Below are 20,910 nucleotides of genomic sequence, written 5' to 3'. Positions count from 1 at the left end.
TGGAGCAATTGTACAACAATGATGAAAGTAGATTGTTTTGGTGTGCACTGCCGAACAAAACACTTGCATCCACCACAGAAAAGCAGGCGTCGGGACATAAAGTGCAGAAGGATCACATAACAATCTTCCCTTGTGTCAACGCCACCAGCACTCAAATTGCCGCTTGTCTGTATTGGGCAATATACTAATCAAGATTGCTTTAAGAACTGTGACAGGAACTCATTTCCCGTGAAGTACAAAACACAAAATAAGCATGGATGATACGTCCAGTTTTTTCATCCTGGTTACATGAAGATTTTGTATCTGCTGTCAGGTCACATTTGGCAAGCGCTGGACTCGAGCAATGCACCCTTCTGCTTGTTGACACACGGGGGCACACACTGTGAATGGCAGCCAGTTAGAATCAGCAGATGGAGCTATCAAGTGTTTGTTATTACCACCAAACACCACTTCAAGGTTATAGCCACTCGATTGAGAAATCATCACAACAATGAAAAAAATATTATCGCCGTAACATGTTGCATGCCGTACTGGGTGAAGACAATGCAGAGAAATGAGTGCAAGAAATTATGAAGGCATTCACGGTCAAGGACACTTTGTTCATGCATCAAGCCATCGACAATCGCAGAGTGTTGATACAATGGTTTGCGTGTTGGTCGCCATGACAGTGAAGAGGACACCCATCCAGATCAAAGGCTAACCAGTGACATCGAAAACTGCAGACATCTGGGATTAGGAGACTTTGTAGAGGCCGAGATCGATGCTTGAGTGAACTGTGACAACAACATCAGAATAGAGATATTCAGCAATGATCAGATAGTCAACATAGTCACAGAAGAACAGTGGGAAAGTATGGATGCCGTGGATGGTAAGGAAAATCAGAAACCAAAATTTCCTTCAGACCCCATTAACAAAGCTATCGACAGTTTGCAATTTTTCATGGAATGATACGAAACACAAGACAAAGTCGATGCCATTAAGTTGATGCATCTTTGCCACATGTTATCATTCGCAAAAAAATAGACAGCATCATCTTAAGCAATAGTGGCTGGATATTTTCTTCAAAAATGATCACTGACCTCCACGTCAATGAATTTTATTTACTGTACAAGTACACAAAAAGTGATCTGACTTGTAAAACGTCAAGAATTTTTAAGCGATAGTCAGTGTTTGTACAAAATTTTAGCGAATGAATGAAATAAAGCCTCGAAACATGCTGTTTAACGCAATTACATGCAGTACTGCATTCTTTAAGGTCAAATCAATTATCCGAATCATCAATTATCTGCACGAAAAACTGCCCGCCCATTGTCTTCAGATAACTGAGGTTCCTCTGTCCTCCAGATGGGATCTGTCCAGCGCCTTATAGGGCCTCAGAAGTACACCCCTGCTTTTATGTTTAAATCATCTCAAAATAAATGCCATGATTTCATTTATTCCTAATTATTGTCTCAACCTGGAAGTCTGAGAAAATCCTGGACTAGAACTCCCAAGTCTCTTTGCACTTCAGACTTCTGAATTTTCTCCCCATTTAGAAACTAGTCCGAGACTCCATTCTTCTTACCAAAGTACATGACCTCAGACTTTCTCACTTTCTACTCCATCAGCCACTTCTTTACCCACTCTCCTAATCTGTCCAAATCCTTCTACAGCCTCCCCACCTCCTCAATGCTACCTGCCCCTTTACCAATCTTTGTATCATCTGCAAACTTAGCCAGAATGCCCTCAGTTCCTTCATCTAGATCGTTAAATGCATAAAGTGAAATGCTGTGGTCCAAACACTGAGCCTTACAGAACACTCAGCCTTGCAGCTGCCAACCTCATAGTCAGTTTATGCATTCTTTGAAGTGCTCTCTCCATTAGAGGATGATGTTTACTCTGTCTCTGAAAAGGATGCCATCCTTATTCCGCACTGGCTTGAGGCCAAGGGTGTTAGGTCCTTATGTTGCTTTGGTGGCACTGAAGAAAGCCTGGGTGTCGTGCTTGTCAGCATGGACTTGCTTACCAGAGCCTTCTCAGACCACCACTGATTCTTTATTTCCTTTGAAACTTCTTTGTAACTCAGCCTTTACTGTTTGATGACTTCTGCTCCTTGCCTCGCTGGTAGTGTCATTTTGTCAGGCACAGAGAGCTTTCCTCTTCTTCCTGGTCAGGTCTTGGATGACATGGTCATTCTTGCTGAAACAGGCTTTGTGTTTCCTGGTCTTATAGCTGATGGTTTCTTCTAGTGAGAGATGATGGCTGTCTTTAACTTTGTCTCGATTTCCTCCAATCCGTTAAGATGATCTCTTCGGAGATTATGGTGAAGACATTGTTGGAAATTTGCTGGTCTGTTTGGCTCTTTGCTAAACTGTTTAGAACATAAAATATAGGAGCAGAATTAGGCTATTCAACTCATTGAGTCTGCTCCACCATTTGATTGTGGCTGATAAGTTTCCCAATCCCATTCTCCTGCCATCTTCCTGTAACCCTTGAACCTCTTCCTAATAAAGAATCTACCTCTGTCTTAAATACTTGGCCTCCACAGCCAACTATGGCAATGAGATCCACAGATTCAATCCTCTGCATGAATAAATTCCTCCTCATTTCAGTTCAAAAGGGTTATCCCTTCACTCTGAGGTTGTACCCTCAGATTCTAATCTCTGCTACTAGTGGAAAAATCTTCTCCTCATCCACTATGTCCAGGCCTCTTAAATTCTGCAAGTTCCAATCAGATCACCCTTCATCCTTCTAAGCTTTAGTACAGATCCAGAGTTCTCAACTGCTCATAACATGACAAGTCCTTGATTCCGGGATTACTCTTGTAAATCTCTTCTGGAGCACTCCAAAGACAACTCATCTTTCCTTAGATATGGGGCCAAAAACTGCTCTCACGATTCCAAATATGCTCTGGCTAGAGCCTTATACAGCCTCAGCAGTACACCTCTACTCTTGTTTTCTAGCCCTCTTGAAATGAATGCCAACATTGCATTCGCTTTCTTAACTGCCAACTGAACCTGCATGTTAACCTTAAGAGAATCCGGAACTCCCAAGTCGCTTTGCAGTTCAGATTTCTGAAGCCGTCCACATTTAGAAAATAGTCTAAGTCACTATTCTTCCTACAAAAGTGCATATCCTCACATTTTGCCACTTTGTATTCAATCGGCCATTTCTATGCTCGCTTGCCAAGCATGTCCAAGTCCTTCTGCAGCCTCCCCTCTTCCTGAACACTATCTGCCCAGCCACTTATCTTTGTGTTTTCTGCAATCTTAGCAAAAATGCCTTCAGCTCCTTTGCCCAGACAATTAATGCAAGACAACATGGACCCTTGTGGAACTGGCTGCATTCCTGAAAAAGACCCCTTTATCCCTCCTCTCTGCCTTCTGCCAGTCAGTCAATCCTCTATCCATGCCAGTACCTTGCCTCTAATACCTTGATCTCTTATCTTATTTAGCAACCTCCTGTGTGGCACCTTGTTAAAGGTCTTCTGGAGATCCAAATAAATCACATCTATTGGCTCTCCTATGTCTAAACGTTTGATTACCTCCTCAAAGAATTCTAACAGATTTTTCAGGCATGACCACCCCTTGATGAAGCCGTGCTGACTCCACCCTATTTTCCATCCACTTCAAGTGCTCCACAATCTCATCCTTAATTATGGACTCTTAAAATCATACAGGGATGACCAAAGTCAGGTTAACTGGTCAATAGTTTCTCGTCTTCTGCTTCCCTCCCTTCATAAACAGAGGTGTTACATTAGCCATTTTCCACTCTTCTGGGACTCTCCTTGACTCTAGCGATTGCTGAAAGATGTCTCTGCAATCTCCACAGCTGTCTCTTTCAGAACTCGAGGGTATAGTCCATCCAGTCTGGGTGATTTATCCACCTTCAGACCTTTCAGCTTCCCCAGCACCTTCTCCTTAGTGACAGCCATTACAATCACCTCTGATTCTCTCAAAGTTTGGGTATGCTTTTGGTACCTATTCAGTTTCTCTGCCATTTCTTTGTTCACCATCACTGCATCTCCAGCCTCACCTTCCAGAGATCCAATGTCCACTCTTGTTTTCTCTTGCTTTTTAGACATATAAAAATAACTCTTACAACCTTTTCTTATATTATTAGCTAGCTTACTCCCATATTTCATCATCTCCCTACTTTCATAGTAATATTCTGCTGGCATTTAAAGGTTTCCAAATTCTCTGGCCTCCCACTAATCTTTACCAGATTGTTTGCCTTTCCTTTTATGTTGACTCTTACGTCCCTTGTCAGCCATGGTTACCTTTATCCTCCCCTTAGTATGTTTCATCGTCCTTGGGATGAATTTCTGCTGGGCCTCCAAAATTACCCTCAGAAACTCCTGCCACTCCTGCTCCACCATCTTCCCTGCTAGGGTCCCAATCAACTCTGGTCATCTCCTCCCTCCTCTCTTTATTTCTTCATCTTCAGCTGCCTCTGGTAGCATTTTATGGACAGAGGAGCGGATGAGCCAGTGGTCTGTCCAGCAGTCTTCTACACTGGTCTACACTGGTCATCATCTGGGTAATGAGAACAACCTATTAGTCTTCAGTCAAATGATGGCATAGCTGATCATGTGCCACTGCTTTGATCGTGGATGCCTCCAATAGGTCTTGAATTTGTCTTTTTTGGAATAGTGTGTGTTCCGCACATTTGAGGAGTGGGGGAATTCCCAACTCCTCCTTTTCCAATGGTTCCTTTCCAGAATCAGGAGTGCCTTCCAACCCTGGTATTGAAGTCTCCAAGGATGATGATTTTAATTTCATTAGGAATGTTGCTGTGTTCAGTACTACAATAGAAATCTTCTTTGGTCTCAACTTTCGCATCAAGGGTTTGAGATTAGGCACCCACGACCATTGCCTGCTGATTCTTGGCAGGTTGCTGATCATGAGTCATTAGGCAATTGCTGATGCCAAAAGGGAACACCAAGAGTCAGTTGATGTGTTCAATCTCAGTGGCAAATCCAAATCTATGCTTCCTGGGTTGATCCTCAGGTTCCCCTCTCCAGAAGGAGGTGTAACCACCACCTTCATCCCTTAGCAGCCCTTCACCTTCAAGTCTCCTGGAGAGCAGCAATCTCAATGGTGAAGTGCCTGAGTTCACAGGCAACAAGGGCAGTTCTTCAATCAGGACCATTATTTTGCTTGTTATCGATGAGGGTTCCTACACTCCAGGTTCTGAGATGAGTCTGACTTGGGTTTAGAGACTGCAGGTAGCTGAGCCTCTGGATAGGGTTTACCAGCCAGGGTGGTGATGGACAAATTATGTTTGGGGCACCTCTTCTAGCATCTTCTGCTTATGGGGTGAGCTGTATGGATCCTGAAGAGGCCTGCTCAGTCGTGTGGAAAGCTGCTGGAACATGCTCCTGTTCCTATGTTGAGAGCAAAATGACTGAGTCACGTATGTGCTGGACCAAAGCGAGGGACTTTCAGATTTCTCATTCCTATATCCATTACCTCTCATTGATCACTGCAGGGCTTGCATTCTACGTCGAGGCGGACTTGAATTCCTCTAGTCAGGCACGTTGTATGGGACATCTATCGACACAGCAAGGCTGTTGCACCTCAGCAGACACACCGTCCTTAAGAGAAGGTAGATCCAGTTCCAGTGACAAGGAAAAATCTTGATAACTGGAGATCTCCACACTGCATCCAGTGATATCACATGAATATCTTCCACATCTGGATCGCCATTAAGGACTTGTTTTGGATTGCACTTCGTCTGGTTCTCCCCTCCAACCTTACAGTCATGGCTGGCCCTGCCAAAAATTGAGAACTCCTGATAGCATCACCTTCAGGATCAATGAACACTCAAACCACTCCACCGCAGTAAGGTGGCAATCCACAAATCAGGAAGGATGTAAAGAACCTAGCAAGGAAAAATGCACTGAAACGGTTAAGGGGGGGGGGTGTGACACCTATGTTACTTGGTGAGAGCAATTGCAAAGATATTAAGGACCTAACCGTTTGATCAGGAAGGAAGCAAGAGAATCAAAATGTGTACACAACTCCTTATTAAAGCACTTCATTTCCATGCCTGAAAAGGTGGAGACATGACTGGATCTTGTGATGAGCAGCAAAACTAGATGTGTGTGAACAGCCGTGGTGTTTGACTACAACATAAGCTTTCATGGTCAAAAGAAAGGGATAAATTTAGTTCAAATAACAAGGTCACCAAATTGAAACCAGATTTTACAGTTTCACCAACTCAAATTAATCACAATAATGAAAATTAGCTGCTCATTCTCCTTGTTCTCACCATCCCATCAAATCTGGCACACATTATCCTCCTAGCCCTCACTAGTATACTGTAGATTGTTACTTGCAGGTCCAATTGGTTGTCTATCAAATTTGCTATTTCCTCTACTGCATGCTCCAATTGCACAACTGGATATTAACCATTATCCAAAGAACAGAATATTAGACAATACTTACTCGATATAACCAAACCCCTTTTCATCACATCATACAGGGTTCTCACATCCACATAGTATGAAGTTATCAGATCTTTCTGTTGAAGTAGTACACTTTTCCGAGCAAGTTCACCATTCTGAAATACAAAAAAAAATCAATAAAGTATATCCTACAGTGATATCATTATAAATCATGTTGACGGCCAAATAATTACTTTTGGGTTGGTTTACAGAGGTTTCAGATCACAAAATAATTACAGGATTACCGTACCTTACAGTGCAGAAGGAGCACAGCCTGCCCTTGTCAGCACTTTGATAGAAATGTTTAATACCAAAATCCTGCCCTTTCTCCATTGCTTAATTTTTTTTTATTTAGATATTGACTTGGGGATAGAATGTGATGAGTCAATGGATGAGAGTTGCTGAATGGATAACTAACAGGAAAAAGAGAGAGAGAGAGAGAGAGAGAGAGAGAGAGAGAAGTTTCTCAATTGACAAATTATGAGAAGTTGTGTTTGACACATTAGCATCAGGCACTTGGCTGATCAATACTTACATAAACAATTTGACTTGAAAATCAGAAGTACTGTTTCAAACTTGCAAATTACTCCAAATTGGGAAGGAAAGCTAAGACAGTGGATGATTGCAACAAAATGCCAGAAGACATCAATGAACATTCAGAATGGGCAAGCAGTTGGCAAAAAAAAACATTTTGCTCAGAATTAAAGAATGAGGAAGTCCTTGAAAGTATTCCTTGAAAGTAAATGCCTAAACTGACTAGAGCATGAGAGAGATTTGGAGCGACAGGTACAGTCAATAAATGTTGTTATACATGTTAATGACACCATTAAAGTAAAACAAAGTACTGGGATCTATACTGAGGTAGACAGAATCAAAAGCAAAGAAATTATGGTAAACATGAAGAGCACATTTGGAGGACTGCAAATAATTCTGGGGGCAGGATTTGGAGTTGCATCAGGACCCAAAGGACAGGGTCAAATGGGAGTCCTTACTCCACACTGCATGGAGAACAGTCACTCTATGATTTTTCCTGAACTGGCAATTAGATGCCAAAGGTCAATACTGGAGACAACATATTGTGTTATGGTTGATTTATTGGCATAAATAGAGGATTGATTAACAGGAAGCGGAGAGATAGCATTTTCAGCTTGACCAACTGTGACTAGTAGACTGCTGCAGGAAACTGTGCTGGGGCCTCAACTATTTACAATAGATACCAAATTTGCCGAATTTGTTGCATTAAGGTAGGAAAGCAAGTTGTGTGGAGGGGGATAAAAATATCTGCTGGGTATGTCAGCACCCCAAAAATTACATTTTGACTTAGATTTGATGTTTTCATAAATATTTTGATATTTTATGTCATTGTGCTCTGCTAGATGTTTATAAATCATGTATTGGTTTATTATGATGAGTAGAAAGGAGAATTTCCCATTAGGGATGTAGTTGAACAAACTATTTATTTTTAAAAAAATATGAAGAAACTGCAACAGAATTTTGACAGGTTAAAAAAAATTAGCCAAACTTTGTTAAATGGAAAATAATGCGGTGAAAAGTGAGGTTGTCCATTTTGATATGAAGAATAAAAAAAAGGAACATTATTTAAGGAGAGCGAAACTGTAGCAATTGTCCTTTTGGGTTTTATTTTTTACTATTCATGGTATGTGAGCATCACTAGCTGGCCTAGCATTTATTGCTCATCCCTAATTGCCCTTGAGACGTTGGTAGTAAACTATCTACTTGATCTATTGCAGTCCATGTGCTGTAGGTATACCTACAATGCCCATTAAAAATGAAGTTCCAAGATTTTGACCAAGCGACTGTGAAGGAACTATGATATATTTTCAAGTCTTGATGCTGTGTGGCTTGGAAGGAAACTTGAAGATGATGATGTTTGCATGCAGTTGATGCCCTTGTCCTTCTAGGTGGTAGAGTTTGCAGGAGCCTCACTGAGTTGTTGCAGTGGAATCTGTAGATTGTAAACATTATTGCCAATATGCACCAGTAGTGATGGGAGTGAATGGAGATATGGTGCCAATGAAGCGTGCTGCTTTAATATGGATTGATGATGTTGAGCGAGTGCTCCATTACACCCTTGACATGTGCCTTGTGAATGGTGGATAGATTTTGAGGAGTCAGGATGCAGATTAGGCACTGCAGAATTGCTTGCCTCTGACCTGCTCTTGTAGCCAGAGTATTTATATGAGTTTAGTTTCTAGCCAACTGTAACCCCAGGATGTTGACAGAGTGGGGATTCACAGATGATGGTGCCATTGAATTTCAAGGGTGGGATGACTATATTCTCTCTTGTTGGAGATGGTCATTATCTAGCACTTGCGCACCATGAATACCATGTGGTCAAGTGATAACCATACCTGGATATTGTCCAAGTATAGGTGCATTTGGACACAGACAGTTTCAGTATCCGAGGAGTTGTGAATTATGCTGAAATTATGCAGTCAACAGTGAGCATTCCCACCTCTGACCTCATGATGCAGGAATGGTCATGGTTGGAATTAGGACATTTCCTGAGGAACTCTTGCAGAGATGTCCTGAAATGATTGACTTCAAAAAACCAAAACAACCATCCTTTGTGCAAGGTATGATTATAAATGGAGAGATTTCCTCTGAGGCTCATCAATTCCAATGTTGCCAGAGCTCCTAGATCACCCATATCATGCACAAAAAACAAACAGTAGGGGATACAGCAATTACAAGAATTAAGGCAAATGGGACATTTGCCTTTGTTACAAATGGGGTTGAGGTTGGTATCCAATCACCAAGTCACCCTTTATTTACATTTGGAAAGCCTGTGACACTAGTCCAGCTCCCTCAGAGCCAGCTCTGAGTATCAAAATGTCTGACACTCTTTTTATCTACCAGCCAGAGCTCCTTAACAGGACTAGATTAACAGCCCCAATCAGGGAACTCATATTTTATGAGGTCCACTTAGCTGACAACCCTTCCCCTCGGAGTCTGAGGACATAGACTTTTTTTTCTTCTAGTTTCTCCTGGAGCGTTTAAGCATGGGTCAGGTTCCTTCAACTCTGCCTCAGATACTGGCAGCGTGTAGCGCACAATAGCTAGCCTCTCGCATCTGGAGCATCTCGGAAGAAATTCATTCTCTTCTTCAGGCAGCAAAGGAACTGAGACAGCAATATCTGCTATCTTTTGCTCAGATTCTAACATCTCTTCGATGCTTCTGAAGCCATGAACGATGTGGGTGTTAGCAAATTTCTTGGGAAAGTAATAAGAGATCAGCAGAAATAAGATTCTCGATGTAGAGGGAAGTGTTGAATGGTAGGATTAGAATCTCGTTAATGAGCAGCGGGTGACCTATCTACATTCATTGAATGTATCAGTGTATTATTGTTAAGTGTCATGGTTTGTGCTTTATTCATTGATAGAAGGTCCCTTAGTCAAAAGGTCAAGTAGAGGCATTCCATGGCCCTTCTTGTCAGAGTCCTCACTGTCTCGATACATGGTGCACTATGCACATTATGAAGAGCATGGTGACTCTCAGGTTAAACCACCACCAGTCATCACTCCCTCTTATGAGAGAGCAGCCTTATGATCTCATGGAACTACTGTGACTTTACTGGTTACAGGGAAATAAGAATGGCTGTGCCATACATTTCAGACAGCACGTGCCTCATAATCTTAGGAGGAAAACAGGAGACGTGATGAACTCCAAAGCTACATTCCCTCCAACTTCTTCAGTTGCTGAACAGACCTTTGAGCTCCATGTGCAACAGAGGCTGGAAGAATTAGAAATGAATGTAGGTTTGCTCGCTGAACTGTGAGGTTCATTTCCAGATGTTTCATCACCCTATTAGGTAACATATTCAATGGCCTCCGGGTGAAGCACTGCTGATATATATTAAATAGAAAGAAGGAATTATCAGCAGCGCTTCGCCCGAAGGCCCACTGAAGATGTTACCTAGTAGGGTGATGAAATGTCTGGAAATGAACCTTCCAGCTCAGTGAGCAAACCTACATCCAGAACCTCAACCTGAGCTACAAATCCTCTCAAAACTTGCTAATTAGAAATGAATGTGTTGGCACAGAGAATGACATTTACGGGCTCTCAGAGTGGCGATGGAACATTGCTCTGAAGAGCTGAGACAAATGCAGCAGTCTTCAGGAAAATAAGAATATCAAGCAGGTCAAAGATCATCTACAGTATTATACAGCAGTGCAGTATCAGGCATTGGAAGCCAGACAGAACTTAACTGACACCCAGTTCCCAGTAGATGTGAGCTAGGTGAATTGACTAGGAATCTGTTAGTACTTGAAATGGAAGCAGTCACTATCTACTCCCAGAGGCAAATACAGTTTTTGTTTGTGTTTTCTTCACTTTGGATGTTTCTGAATGAAACGGAAGGTTTTCAATTGTTTGAAGACTTTCCTGTATGTGATAGTCCCACATTGAACAATGAGAAGATGTCAGGCTACTCTGCACTTTTGGGAAAAGTAGCATTCCCTTAGACAGAGCTCCAAGATGGGACATGGCTAAGAAAGAGTAAACTACGTGGCTTGGTTTTTAAATAGCATTAGATTTATAAACGAGTACTCGCATTTGCATGTTATACTCTAATATGGTTTAAAGGATGCTCGAGACCTTTATGGAATGAAGGAACAGGTGACAGATATATTAATAAAGTTAACTGAGTGTGACTTGGCTGTACAAATATGGGAAGTAAATAATCAAATGTAGTGTGCTTTGAAATGTGGCTAATGGAAATAAAGCTCTGTCATATAAATACAGTCCTGATTTCTATTTAAATGCAGCTATCTTTTGCAGAATAAGATAAGATTAGTAGTAAAGGCTGGAGGAGTTAAAGTGTAACATTTTTGGGGGTATGATTATTCACGCTTGTTTTCCAAAATGAGCGTTGTGACCAGTGGAAGAATGAAGTTAAATGTGGGCCTTGGTTACTTCTCTACCAAAGAGGAAGGGAAGGATGACTTTCGATGCGATACAAAAGAAAGATAAAAATCAAGGTTTTTTTTGGGAGGGGTGGCGGGGAGCTGGAACCTGATGACTTGAACACAGATTAACAATTAATTATTAATTTTCACAAATAAATTTATCAGAAAAGATAATCTATTAAGTGCTTAGGAAAAGTGATGAGATTCTTACAAATTTAGAAAGACTATGTGAGTATTTTAGAAGAGTACTTCATGGAATTTAGCAGTTTCTGCAAGACTACAGAAATTTCATTTGGAAACCTCTAAACCTTGCTTTTATTTAAAATTACTGGACTATGTCAAAGTATTAAGTATAGACAGATTTCTAGTTTTGACAAGAGTTAAATTTGCCGATAAATACACAGTACACAGATTACACACTCTAACATAACCCATTAGGACAAATATCAGAAGCACTAAAAATTTTCTAGGAAACCATTCCTTCCCAGCAGCATTTGTAGCACAAAGGGGCAACCAATTATATAAATCAGAAAATGGAGGATGGAATGTTAACCATCAACATGTGCCAGGCAACAGAATGAAAGGAGAATTGTAACTAAAAGAAACAACGTCAGAAAGACTTCTCAGAATTATCAGAAGCAGAGAGAGTTTGGTACTTACACTAAGAGAATCAACCCCACAAACACTCAACATGTGGTCAGCTGATGTTTCGGATGCAATTCAAAGTACCATTATGTCATGAACTGTACCAAGCGCAATAAAAGTTTCAAAGCCAAACATGAAACTGAGGAATTATCAGGCAAGGTGAAGATACAGATCAAAGAAATAGCATTGTATGGTTAAAAGATGTTTCAGCTCAGTGATGAACGTATTGGTGGCAGAGTCCAGTTGTGCAGTACTGGGCAGCGAATGGACGCCCACTGTATAGGAAATAGACTGGCTAAAATGCTGTTTAGACTGAGTTTAGAATTAACTTTATTAGCACATTTGCTTAATGAGTACAGTGAAACATTTATATATCACCACTTACAGCACCATCTTAGGTACAAAGGTACCAGGTACAGCTTCTTCAGTTACAAGATCTTAGAAAATAGAGAACTGACCACTGATGAAGAAAGCCCAAGATGAAACTAGATATGGAAGCTGGCAATCCTACTGTTTCTGGATAATCTGTGAGTTTGCAGTTTACATAATTGGAACACTACTGCATTCCTTCAATGGAACGTAATTTCTTACCTAAAGAAATGAAAGAAGTGTCAATGACATCAGATGTAAAAATTTGGAAGACAAGAAGTATTAAAATTTCATAAGCAATTTGCTCAGTCTTCTAAAAGATCCAAATGTTAGTAAAGGATGCAAGAATAGGGGACAGAGAGTATCATAAACTCATAGAAAAGATAAATGATAGATGCTCGACTTGCTTATTGTGAAATTAGTTTCTGCCTGAGCAATATTGTGTCAAATTGTAGAGTTATGTTTAACATTTCCAAATATGCAATGGCCTCTCCCTTTGTGTACATCTCTAACACACTAGACCATCATTTGCTATACAAGGCTTCTCCAGTTCTTCCCTGGATACGTTTACACACTGGCTGCCTTATTATCGGCAAACTCAGCCATGAAATGTTCAAAATAAAAGCAAATTACTGCCGATGCTGGAATCTGAAACCAAAAGAGAAAATGCTGGAAAATCTCAGCAGCTCTGGCAGCATCTGTAAGGAGAGAAAAGAGCTCACGTTACGAGTCTAACTGACTCTTTGTCGAAGCTAAAAAAGGGAGAAATAGGGAGGTATTTATACTAGGCTGAGAGAATGAAATGTTCAGCTTGGATTCATCGAATTGCATCTAATCATCTTCTCCCTTGTCATGGTGTGTGTACTCTCTGACATCTTCCTTCATCATCTATTCAGGGAGACTTTTTTCTCAAGCTCTCTTCCCAGAATGCATTGTTCAATGCTTGTTATTTATTTGTTTCTTTCAAATAATAATGTGTGCTGATACATGGGGCTGGATTTGTGGTCACAAATTGGGTGGACCATAACCCATAACACAAAGGAATTTCTTCACCCAGAGGCCAGTGAATGTCTAGAATTCTCTGTCCTAGAGAGCTGTGGAGGCTACGTCACAAGAGATATTTTAAAAGGAGGTAGATATATGCCAATATTTCAAAAATGTAAGAGCTATGAGAGCTGGCATGAAAGAAGAGTTGAAGACTGAACAGATCAGCATGACAGTGATTTTTGAGAAGTTTGTAGCTCAGGTTGATGAGAAGTATGGAAGTTAGCTTGCTGAGCTTGAAGGTTTTTGTTTCAGACATTTCACCACCATTCCAGGTAACATCAGTGAAGCGCTGGTGATATGTTTTTATAGGTCTGTTTATAGTTCTTGGTTTCTTAAGGTCAGTGATGTCATTTCCAGTTCTTTTTTTTCTTTTTAAAGGTAGGTAAATAGAATCTAAATGAATCAATTAACATCAACCTGGCCAAAGAAACACTGGCATCACTACTAGGAAAACCAGGACCACAAAACACCAGACAGCACTAACTTCATCAATAAAAACAACATGGTTAAGCTAGTGGACCTGTGCCTCACCACTCACTTCACATTCAATAACAAGACCTACAAACAAGTCAACAGAACACCTATGGGATTACCAATATCAGGGCTCATAGCAGAAGCATTAATGCAGAGACATGAACAAGCTGCCCTCCCATCTATCCAACCCAAACTTTGGAAATGCTATGTAGATGACACCTTTGTGATCATAAAGCGGAACAAATTAGAGGAAACATACAACACCATCAACAATATCCTGATAGCATAAACTTCATAAAAGAGGAGAAGATGGACAATAGACTCCCATTCTTAGTCATAACAGTTGAACGTACAGTTAACGGAGAATTTCAAACCAGCGTTTATAGAAAAACATCAAACACAGATCAAATACTTAACTTCAGAAGCAATCCCCCCAACACCCACAAATAATGAATCACGACATTATTTCAACGACTACATCACACTGCAGCACCCAAGAACTACAGAAAAAGCAGAAGAAAAATATCGATACAATGTTTCAAGAAAAACGGGTACACAATCTGCCAATTCCTCAAGAACAAACCCAAACAAGCAGACAGAATGCAACCAAAAAACTATAACCACATTACCTTACATCAAAGACATGTCAGAAATGACTTCCAGACGACTCAGACCCCTTGGCATCATAGTAGCCCACAAACCTACCAACAGACTTAAACAGCGACTAATGAATCTAAAGGATTAGATACAAACAGCAAAACTAACGTTATTTACAAGATATCATGCAAAAACTGTAAAAATAAATTACAATCGGACAAACAAGCAGGAAACTTGCCACCAGGATACATGAGCACCAACTGGCCACCAAAAGACACGACCCACTCTCACTAGTTTCTACACGTACAGACAAAGAAGGACACCACTTTGACTGGAACAACACACACATCCTCGGACAGGCAAAATAAAGACACGCACAAAAATTCTTAGAGGTAAGGCATTCTATCCTGGAACTCCATCAATAAACACATGGATTTAGATCCTATTTACCTTCCCTTGAAATGAAAAAGAAGAACCAGAAATGACAGCACCCATCTTAAGAAACCAAGGTCTGTAAATAGAGAGGTGGAACATACCACCAATGCTTCAATGGAAACTTTCACTGATGATGTTACATAATATGGTGACGAAATGTCTGAAAACAAACCTTCAAGCTCAGCGAGTGCACTTACATACAGATCAGCATGATCTTATTGAATAGCAGGCAGGCGTGAGGTGTTGAGTTGCCTACTCCTTCTCCAAATATATTAAACAACCACGCAATCATATAGTCGGTGACGTTGCTTTGTGAACCAGATCAGACCCCTCTTAAAACATACTAAGTAGTTAGCCTAAACCCAGTTTTCTTATTTTAAAGGCAAATGTCAAATGCTGTGTGCCAGATGAAATTCAACAGGTAAAATACAACAAAATAAAGATGACCTTGGAATAATGTAACTCTATTGGAAAACTTAACAGAACAATAGATACAGTAACTATTATTAATTAACTGCTCCAATATAGTAACATCCCATAAACACACCCTTGGCAAATGCAAATTCAGAAAATAGATTTGTCTCACATTCAATCCAGCAGCCCAGGAAGAGAACCCCCAGCTTTTGGCTGTAATTGAAAGATTGAAAAAAATTGCTTCCACTTCAAGACCCCAACAGTAACTGCTGCTGAAAACTAAAAATTAAAAAATCCCTGGTTCTATGGGTGGGAGTTTGACCACACACATTCAGGCTGCTCCTATTGTTCCAACTATATATTAAAAAAAACCCAAAGCCTCAGAAATTTATCTTATCATAGACTGCAGATCACCTTACACCCAATCTTTCTCTAAAAGAAACCAGGACAAAGCACATCTCTTAAAACCAAACATTGTCACAATTTGGTGAGTAATAGCAAATCATCACTCCAGTCTCCTACTTAGTGAGTGAGCTGACATGGAAATCTGCTGTCAATATTGCTAACAAATTATTCTCAGCAATCTTCTATGGTTCACTCCATTTACTGAATGTCAACTGTGAAAGTGTTTGGGAATGTTTTAAAAATGACATTTTAAAACGTCAAGGTGGCATACAGTCAGAAAGAAATGCCTTCTACCATGTCTGAATGCAGAGGTGGATCCTGCTGGTGAAGGTGGAATGCATGGTTTTCCTAAAGTTCATTTTTGAGCTTTTTTACTGAAACCTTCCATTTAAAGAAAGGGAATACTCAGAAACGCAGTCATTTAAACCGGCAGCAGTGACTGACTGAAGGTATCCTTGCCTACAACCCTGATTGCGCATGCAGTCCCATTGCCAATTTCTAATTGACACCATCCTATCAAACGTCCACAAATTAGCAATCTGACACTTGATTAGACTTGCCAAGACAGTATGGTCTGGAGCAAGCAGGCCACTCAGTTTCTCTTCCACCGCCCTGATCCTGGCAAAACTCCAGCCAATGATATCATCCACTTGTAAATGTCAATAATGTATAGGAAGTAGAGAGAAATTGGCTAAACTATCAGCAAACCCCTTGGATCCTTCTCCCACACACTAGGGAGGTACAAAGTTAAAAATCACACAACACCAGGTTATAGTCCAACAGGTTTAATTTTTGTTCTATAACCTGGTATTGTGTGATTTTTAACTTTGTATACCCCAGTCCAACACCGGCATCTCCAAATCTACACTAGGGAGGGGTTGCAAACTCTAAGGCAGACACTGAATCTTCTTGGTTGAGGACCTCAGGGATAAATTTTCAAATTAGATATTTAAAAGGCTATAGAGGAAGGAGTGGAGGAGTTGAACTAATTAAATATCCCTGTGAGACAGCTGGCACAGACACAGGCTAACTGGAAATGATCATATTGTACTGCACAGGATGAAGTCAATTGCTGGCAATTCTACAGTCCAGTGACAACAATGACTGAATAAAGCCAACTCATTCATTCATACCAAGAAACATTACAAACATCTCAAAGCAGCTGCAAATAATTCTTGAAGAAAATTTTTCTTTGCATAAAATAACAGGCAAATGGGAAGGGTTCTTGTGGCTCAGAAACAAACAACCGACTTCTCTAACCTGACCAACAGAATGTTGGATGCAGCTCTAGAACTGGCTTCTAAGATGTATCTTTGAGTCCAATCCAGCCCATTGGACAAATTGGCACAGGTCAGGAGTGTGATGGAATACTTTCCTCTTGCCTCCATGGGTACAGTTCCAACAACACTCAAGAAGCTTGACATCATCCAGGATCCAGGACAAAACAGCTGGCTTGATTGGTGCCACATCTACAGGCATCCACTCCCTCCACCACCGACACTCAATAGCAGTAGTCTGCGCCATCCACAAGATGCAATGCAGAAGATTACCAAAGCCCTCTGACAGCATTTTCCAAACCCATAGCCACTACCATCTGCAAGGAGAGGGTCTTGGTACTATTTCACTGTTTCTTCTTAGTTACCGGGTCATAATCATTAAACTCCCTCCCTGATAACTCTATCGGTCCCCACAGCACCAGCACTTGCAGTGGCTCAAACAGGGAGCCGATATTCCATGAACAAATTTAAAATAAATCAGCACACCTCCAAGGTCACATAAAACAAAATCTAAAATGTGAACTGCAACAATGTGCCCCATTCATTTAATATTAAAGGTGAAAATGCTTTCAAAATTAAAAAAAAAAGCACTTGAAACTTGAAGCATTTAGGCTTTATTTGACAAACCTTTCAGCATCAATATCACAAGCTGACTCAATGAAGTGTTGCCAAATATACATCTTGTAACCACAGAATTATTTCTTGCAATTGTTTCTAAACAAATCTCCACTTACTTTTTCAAAATCTTTCAAGTGTAACAAGGTTGAGTATTGAGCTCCTTCTTCTACATCAAGCTGAGAGGCTAGCTCAAAGCAGCTAAAAGCTGTTCATGGAAAGGGGCTACCACAACCAGCACAACACTACAGACCTCAGAACATTCCCAGTACCAGTGGTCGAATATGCTGGGGCCGGAAAGACAAGAGGTGTAGTAAGTCTTGAAAATCAACAGAGGTTGTGGGGGTCGTGGGGAAAGAGAGGGGGAAAGGGAGAATGGGGGAAAAGGGCCAAGGTAGTGCAATGTGTAAACATTACTATGGAATTTTACACTGAATTGTTTTATTTCATAAAAGATTTAAACTTATGTGCTTTCACATCTCAAAGCCTCTTTCATACTGTGTTACAGAGAAACATCCATCTATTTAAGCTGTGACCTTACCAGTCTGCGGAAAGCAGATTTATGGTGACGCGTTGTGTTCCGGTGTATTAGGTTTTTTTAGAGAAGCATTTTTTAATTAATTTATGCCTGTAAGCTCATGCCACTCCAGATACTGTGGTTTAAAGGAATGGTGATGACCATTGAGGAGTCTTCCAATTTGCTTCAGTGAGTGTCCAAATCCCCATTTGCCACAAAGACAACTCACCATCACCTTCTCCAAGGCAACTAAGGATGAGCAATACATACTGCACCAACCAGCAACACCTACATGTCTTGAATGATATTTAAAAATTCAGAAGATAATGCTACACCAACACCTAACAAAGGAGTTAATGAAAAGAAAACTAAAAGGAGCCTCTGAAAGTTTAAAAGATAGACAGAGTCATTTAGTATGGAAGCAGACCATTTGGTGCAACCAGTCTATGCCGAACATAATCCCAAACTAAACTAGTCTGAACTGCCTGCTCCTGGCCCATCTCCCTCCAAATCTTTCCTATTCATCTATCCATCCAAGTGTTTTCTAAACATTGTAATTGTACCTGTTTCCACCACATCCTCAGCAAGTTCATTCCACACTCTAACCACCCTCTGTGTAAAAATATTTGCCTCCTATGTCTTCCTCAGGAAAACCTAAGAGGAGATTTTAAAAGAAATCATTTTTACCCATCTCAGCAAGATAATCTTTTCTCAGGCTCTCCATTATGTTTTACGGCTGAAAGCTGGAGATGGTAGAGGTGGTAATATCAGTGAACTAGGAATCCAGAGGCTGAGCTGGAAGCACAGATTCAAATCTCATCACAGCAGCTGGTGGAATTTCAAAAGTTTAATAAATAAACTCTATAATCGAATGATAGCACCATTAACAGTCACCATGATTGTTATTTTTTTAAAAAAGTTCACTAACGTCCTTCAGGGTAGGAAATCCCTACCATCCTTACCTGCATATCAGTTTAACTCCTAAATGTGTTCTAAAAAGCATGGTAAGCCACTGAATTAGAAGGTAATTAGAGGACTTGACAGGATAGGTGCAGAAAGGCTGCTGTGGGAGATTCTAGGACCAGAGGGCATCATCTCAGAATAAGGGGCTGCACATTTAAAACAAAGACAAAAGGGAATTTGTTTCTTCTCAGAGGGTTGTAAATCTGTGGAATTCTTTACATAATAATCGAACAGGAAGAGGCAGTTCAGTCCCTCGTGCCTGCTCTAGCATTCAGTACAATCATGGCTGATCTCAACTTGGCCTCAACTCCAACTACCTGCCCATTCTCTTTAACCCTTTCATCCATTCCAAATTAAAAATCTGTCAAACACCTCCTCAAATTTACACAATGTCCCAGCATCCACCACACACTAGGGTAGTGAATTCATGATCCTTGAGAAGTAATTTCTCATCTTAATTTTAAATCTGCTACACCTTATCCTAAAATTATCACCTCTCTTTCTACATGCTGTCTACTTTGTCAATCCACTTTAGCATCATACATAGATCAATTGGACTCCTCTCATTCATTTAAACTCCAGAAAATATAGGCCTAAACTGTTGAATCTTACTTCATAAGACAAACATGTCACCTCTGGAATCAATCTAGTGATTCCTTTGATCTGCCTCCAATGCAATTACTTCCTTCCTCAAGTAAGGGGACCAAAGTTTTATGCAATACTCCAAATGTGGTCTCACTAATGCCTTTTATAGTTGCAACATCACTTCCTATTTATACTCTACTCCTTTAGCAATAAATGCCAAAATTGCAATTGCCTTCCTTATTATTTACTGTACTGGTTTTTTCTGTGACTCATGCACAAGGATGCTCTGATCTCAGATTCCTGTGTACCGAACCATCCACAGGATCCATCTTGCTTGTTATATCTTTGAAGAACTCTTAGCAAATTAGTCAAACATGACCTACCACTCATAAAAGCAGGCCGACTCTGATGGTTTGCATTTTGACCGTCTGTATGCGGTTTGCACATATTTCCCTTGTCCGTGTGGGTTTCCTCTGTGTTCTGAACCTTCTCACCTTTCTATTCTTCCAGCCGAAATGCATAACCTCAGTGATCCATGTCAAACTTTATCTGCCATGACCACTTGTAGATTTCCTAATTCCTTATTGAGACTTCTTTTCCCACTTATTTTAGTATCATTTACAAATTTGACTATCTATCCCTGCATCCAAACCATTAATATAGATTGTAAATAGTTGGGACCCCAAGAGCCAAATCCTGTACCACCCCATTAGTTACATCATTCCAATCAGCAAAAGACCCATTTAGCCCAACTTTCTGATTTCTACTGGTTAATCAATTCTATCCAATCTAATTACCCCAACTTGATGTTTGTTTAACCCCATGTGATCTTACCTTGTGTATTATTAGCCTTTTATGTGGTAGCTTACCAAATACCTTCTGGAAGTCCAGATATAATCCAACTGCAGGATCCATTTTGCTTGTTATATCTTTGAAGAAGTCTAACAAATTAGTCAAACGTGTCTTATCTCTCATAAAACCAGGCTGACTCTGATGGTTTGCATTTTGAATGTCAATATGAAGTTTGCACATTTTTCCCTTGTCTGTGTGTTCTGGTTTCCTCTCAGTCCTCTATTACAGGTATAGAGTAGGAAGTGGATCTGGGTGGGATACTCTTCAGAGAGTCAGTATGGACTTGATGGGCCAAATGGCCTATTTCCACACTGTACGATTTTATGATTCTATGAAGTGTCCTGAATTACATGCTTATT

At 40.4% G+C, this 20,910-nt stretch overlaps 1 protein-coding gene across 5 annotated transcripts in view; it reads right to left on the bottom strand.

The window, feature by feature from the left end:
• acsl1a (acyl-CoA synthetase long chain family member 1a) overlaps nt 1–20,910 on the bottom strand; it is a 175,459-nt gene that overhangs the window by 63,422 nt on the left and 91,127 nt on the right. For all 5 annotated transcript variants that reach the window (XM_043705803.2, XM_043705794.2, XM_087973477.1 and 2 more), the window contains one exon: nt 6,429–6,543. In XM_043705803.2, the coding sequence (XP_043561738.1) occupies nt 6,429–6,543 (115 nt within the window). The remainder of the gene's footprint in view (nt 1–6,428; nt 6,544–20,910) is intronic.

Source organism: Chiloscyllium plagiosum, unplaced genomic scaffold, assembly GCF_037043375.1.
Source record: "Chiloscyllium plagiosum isolate Xiang-an unplaced genomic scaffold, Cpla_swu_hap1 HiC_scaffold_2, whole genome shotgun sequence".
Classification (NCBI taxonomy): Eukaryota; Metazoa; Chordata; class Chondrichthyes; order Orectolobiformes; family Hemiscylliidae; genus Chiloscyllium; species Chiloscyllium plagiosum.
This window is presented reverse-complemented; position numbering and strand designations above follow the sequence as displayed.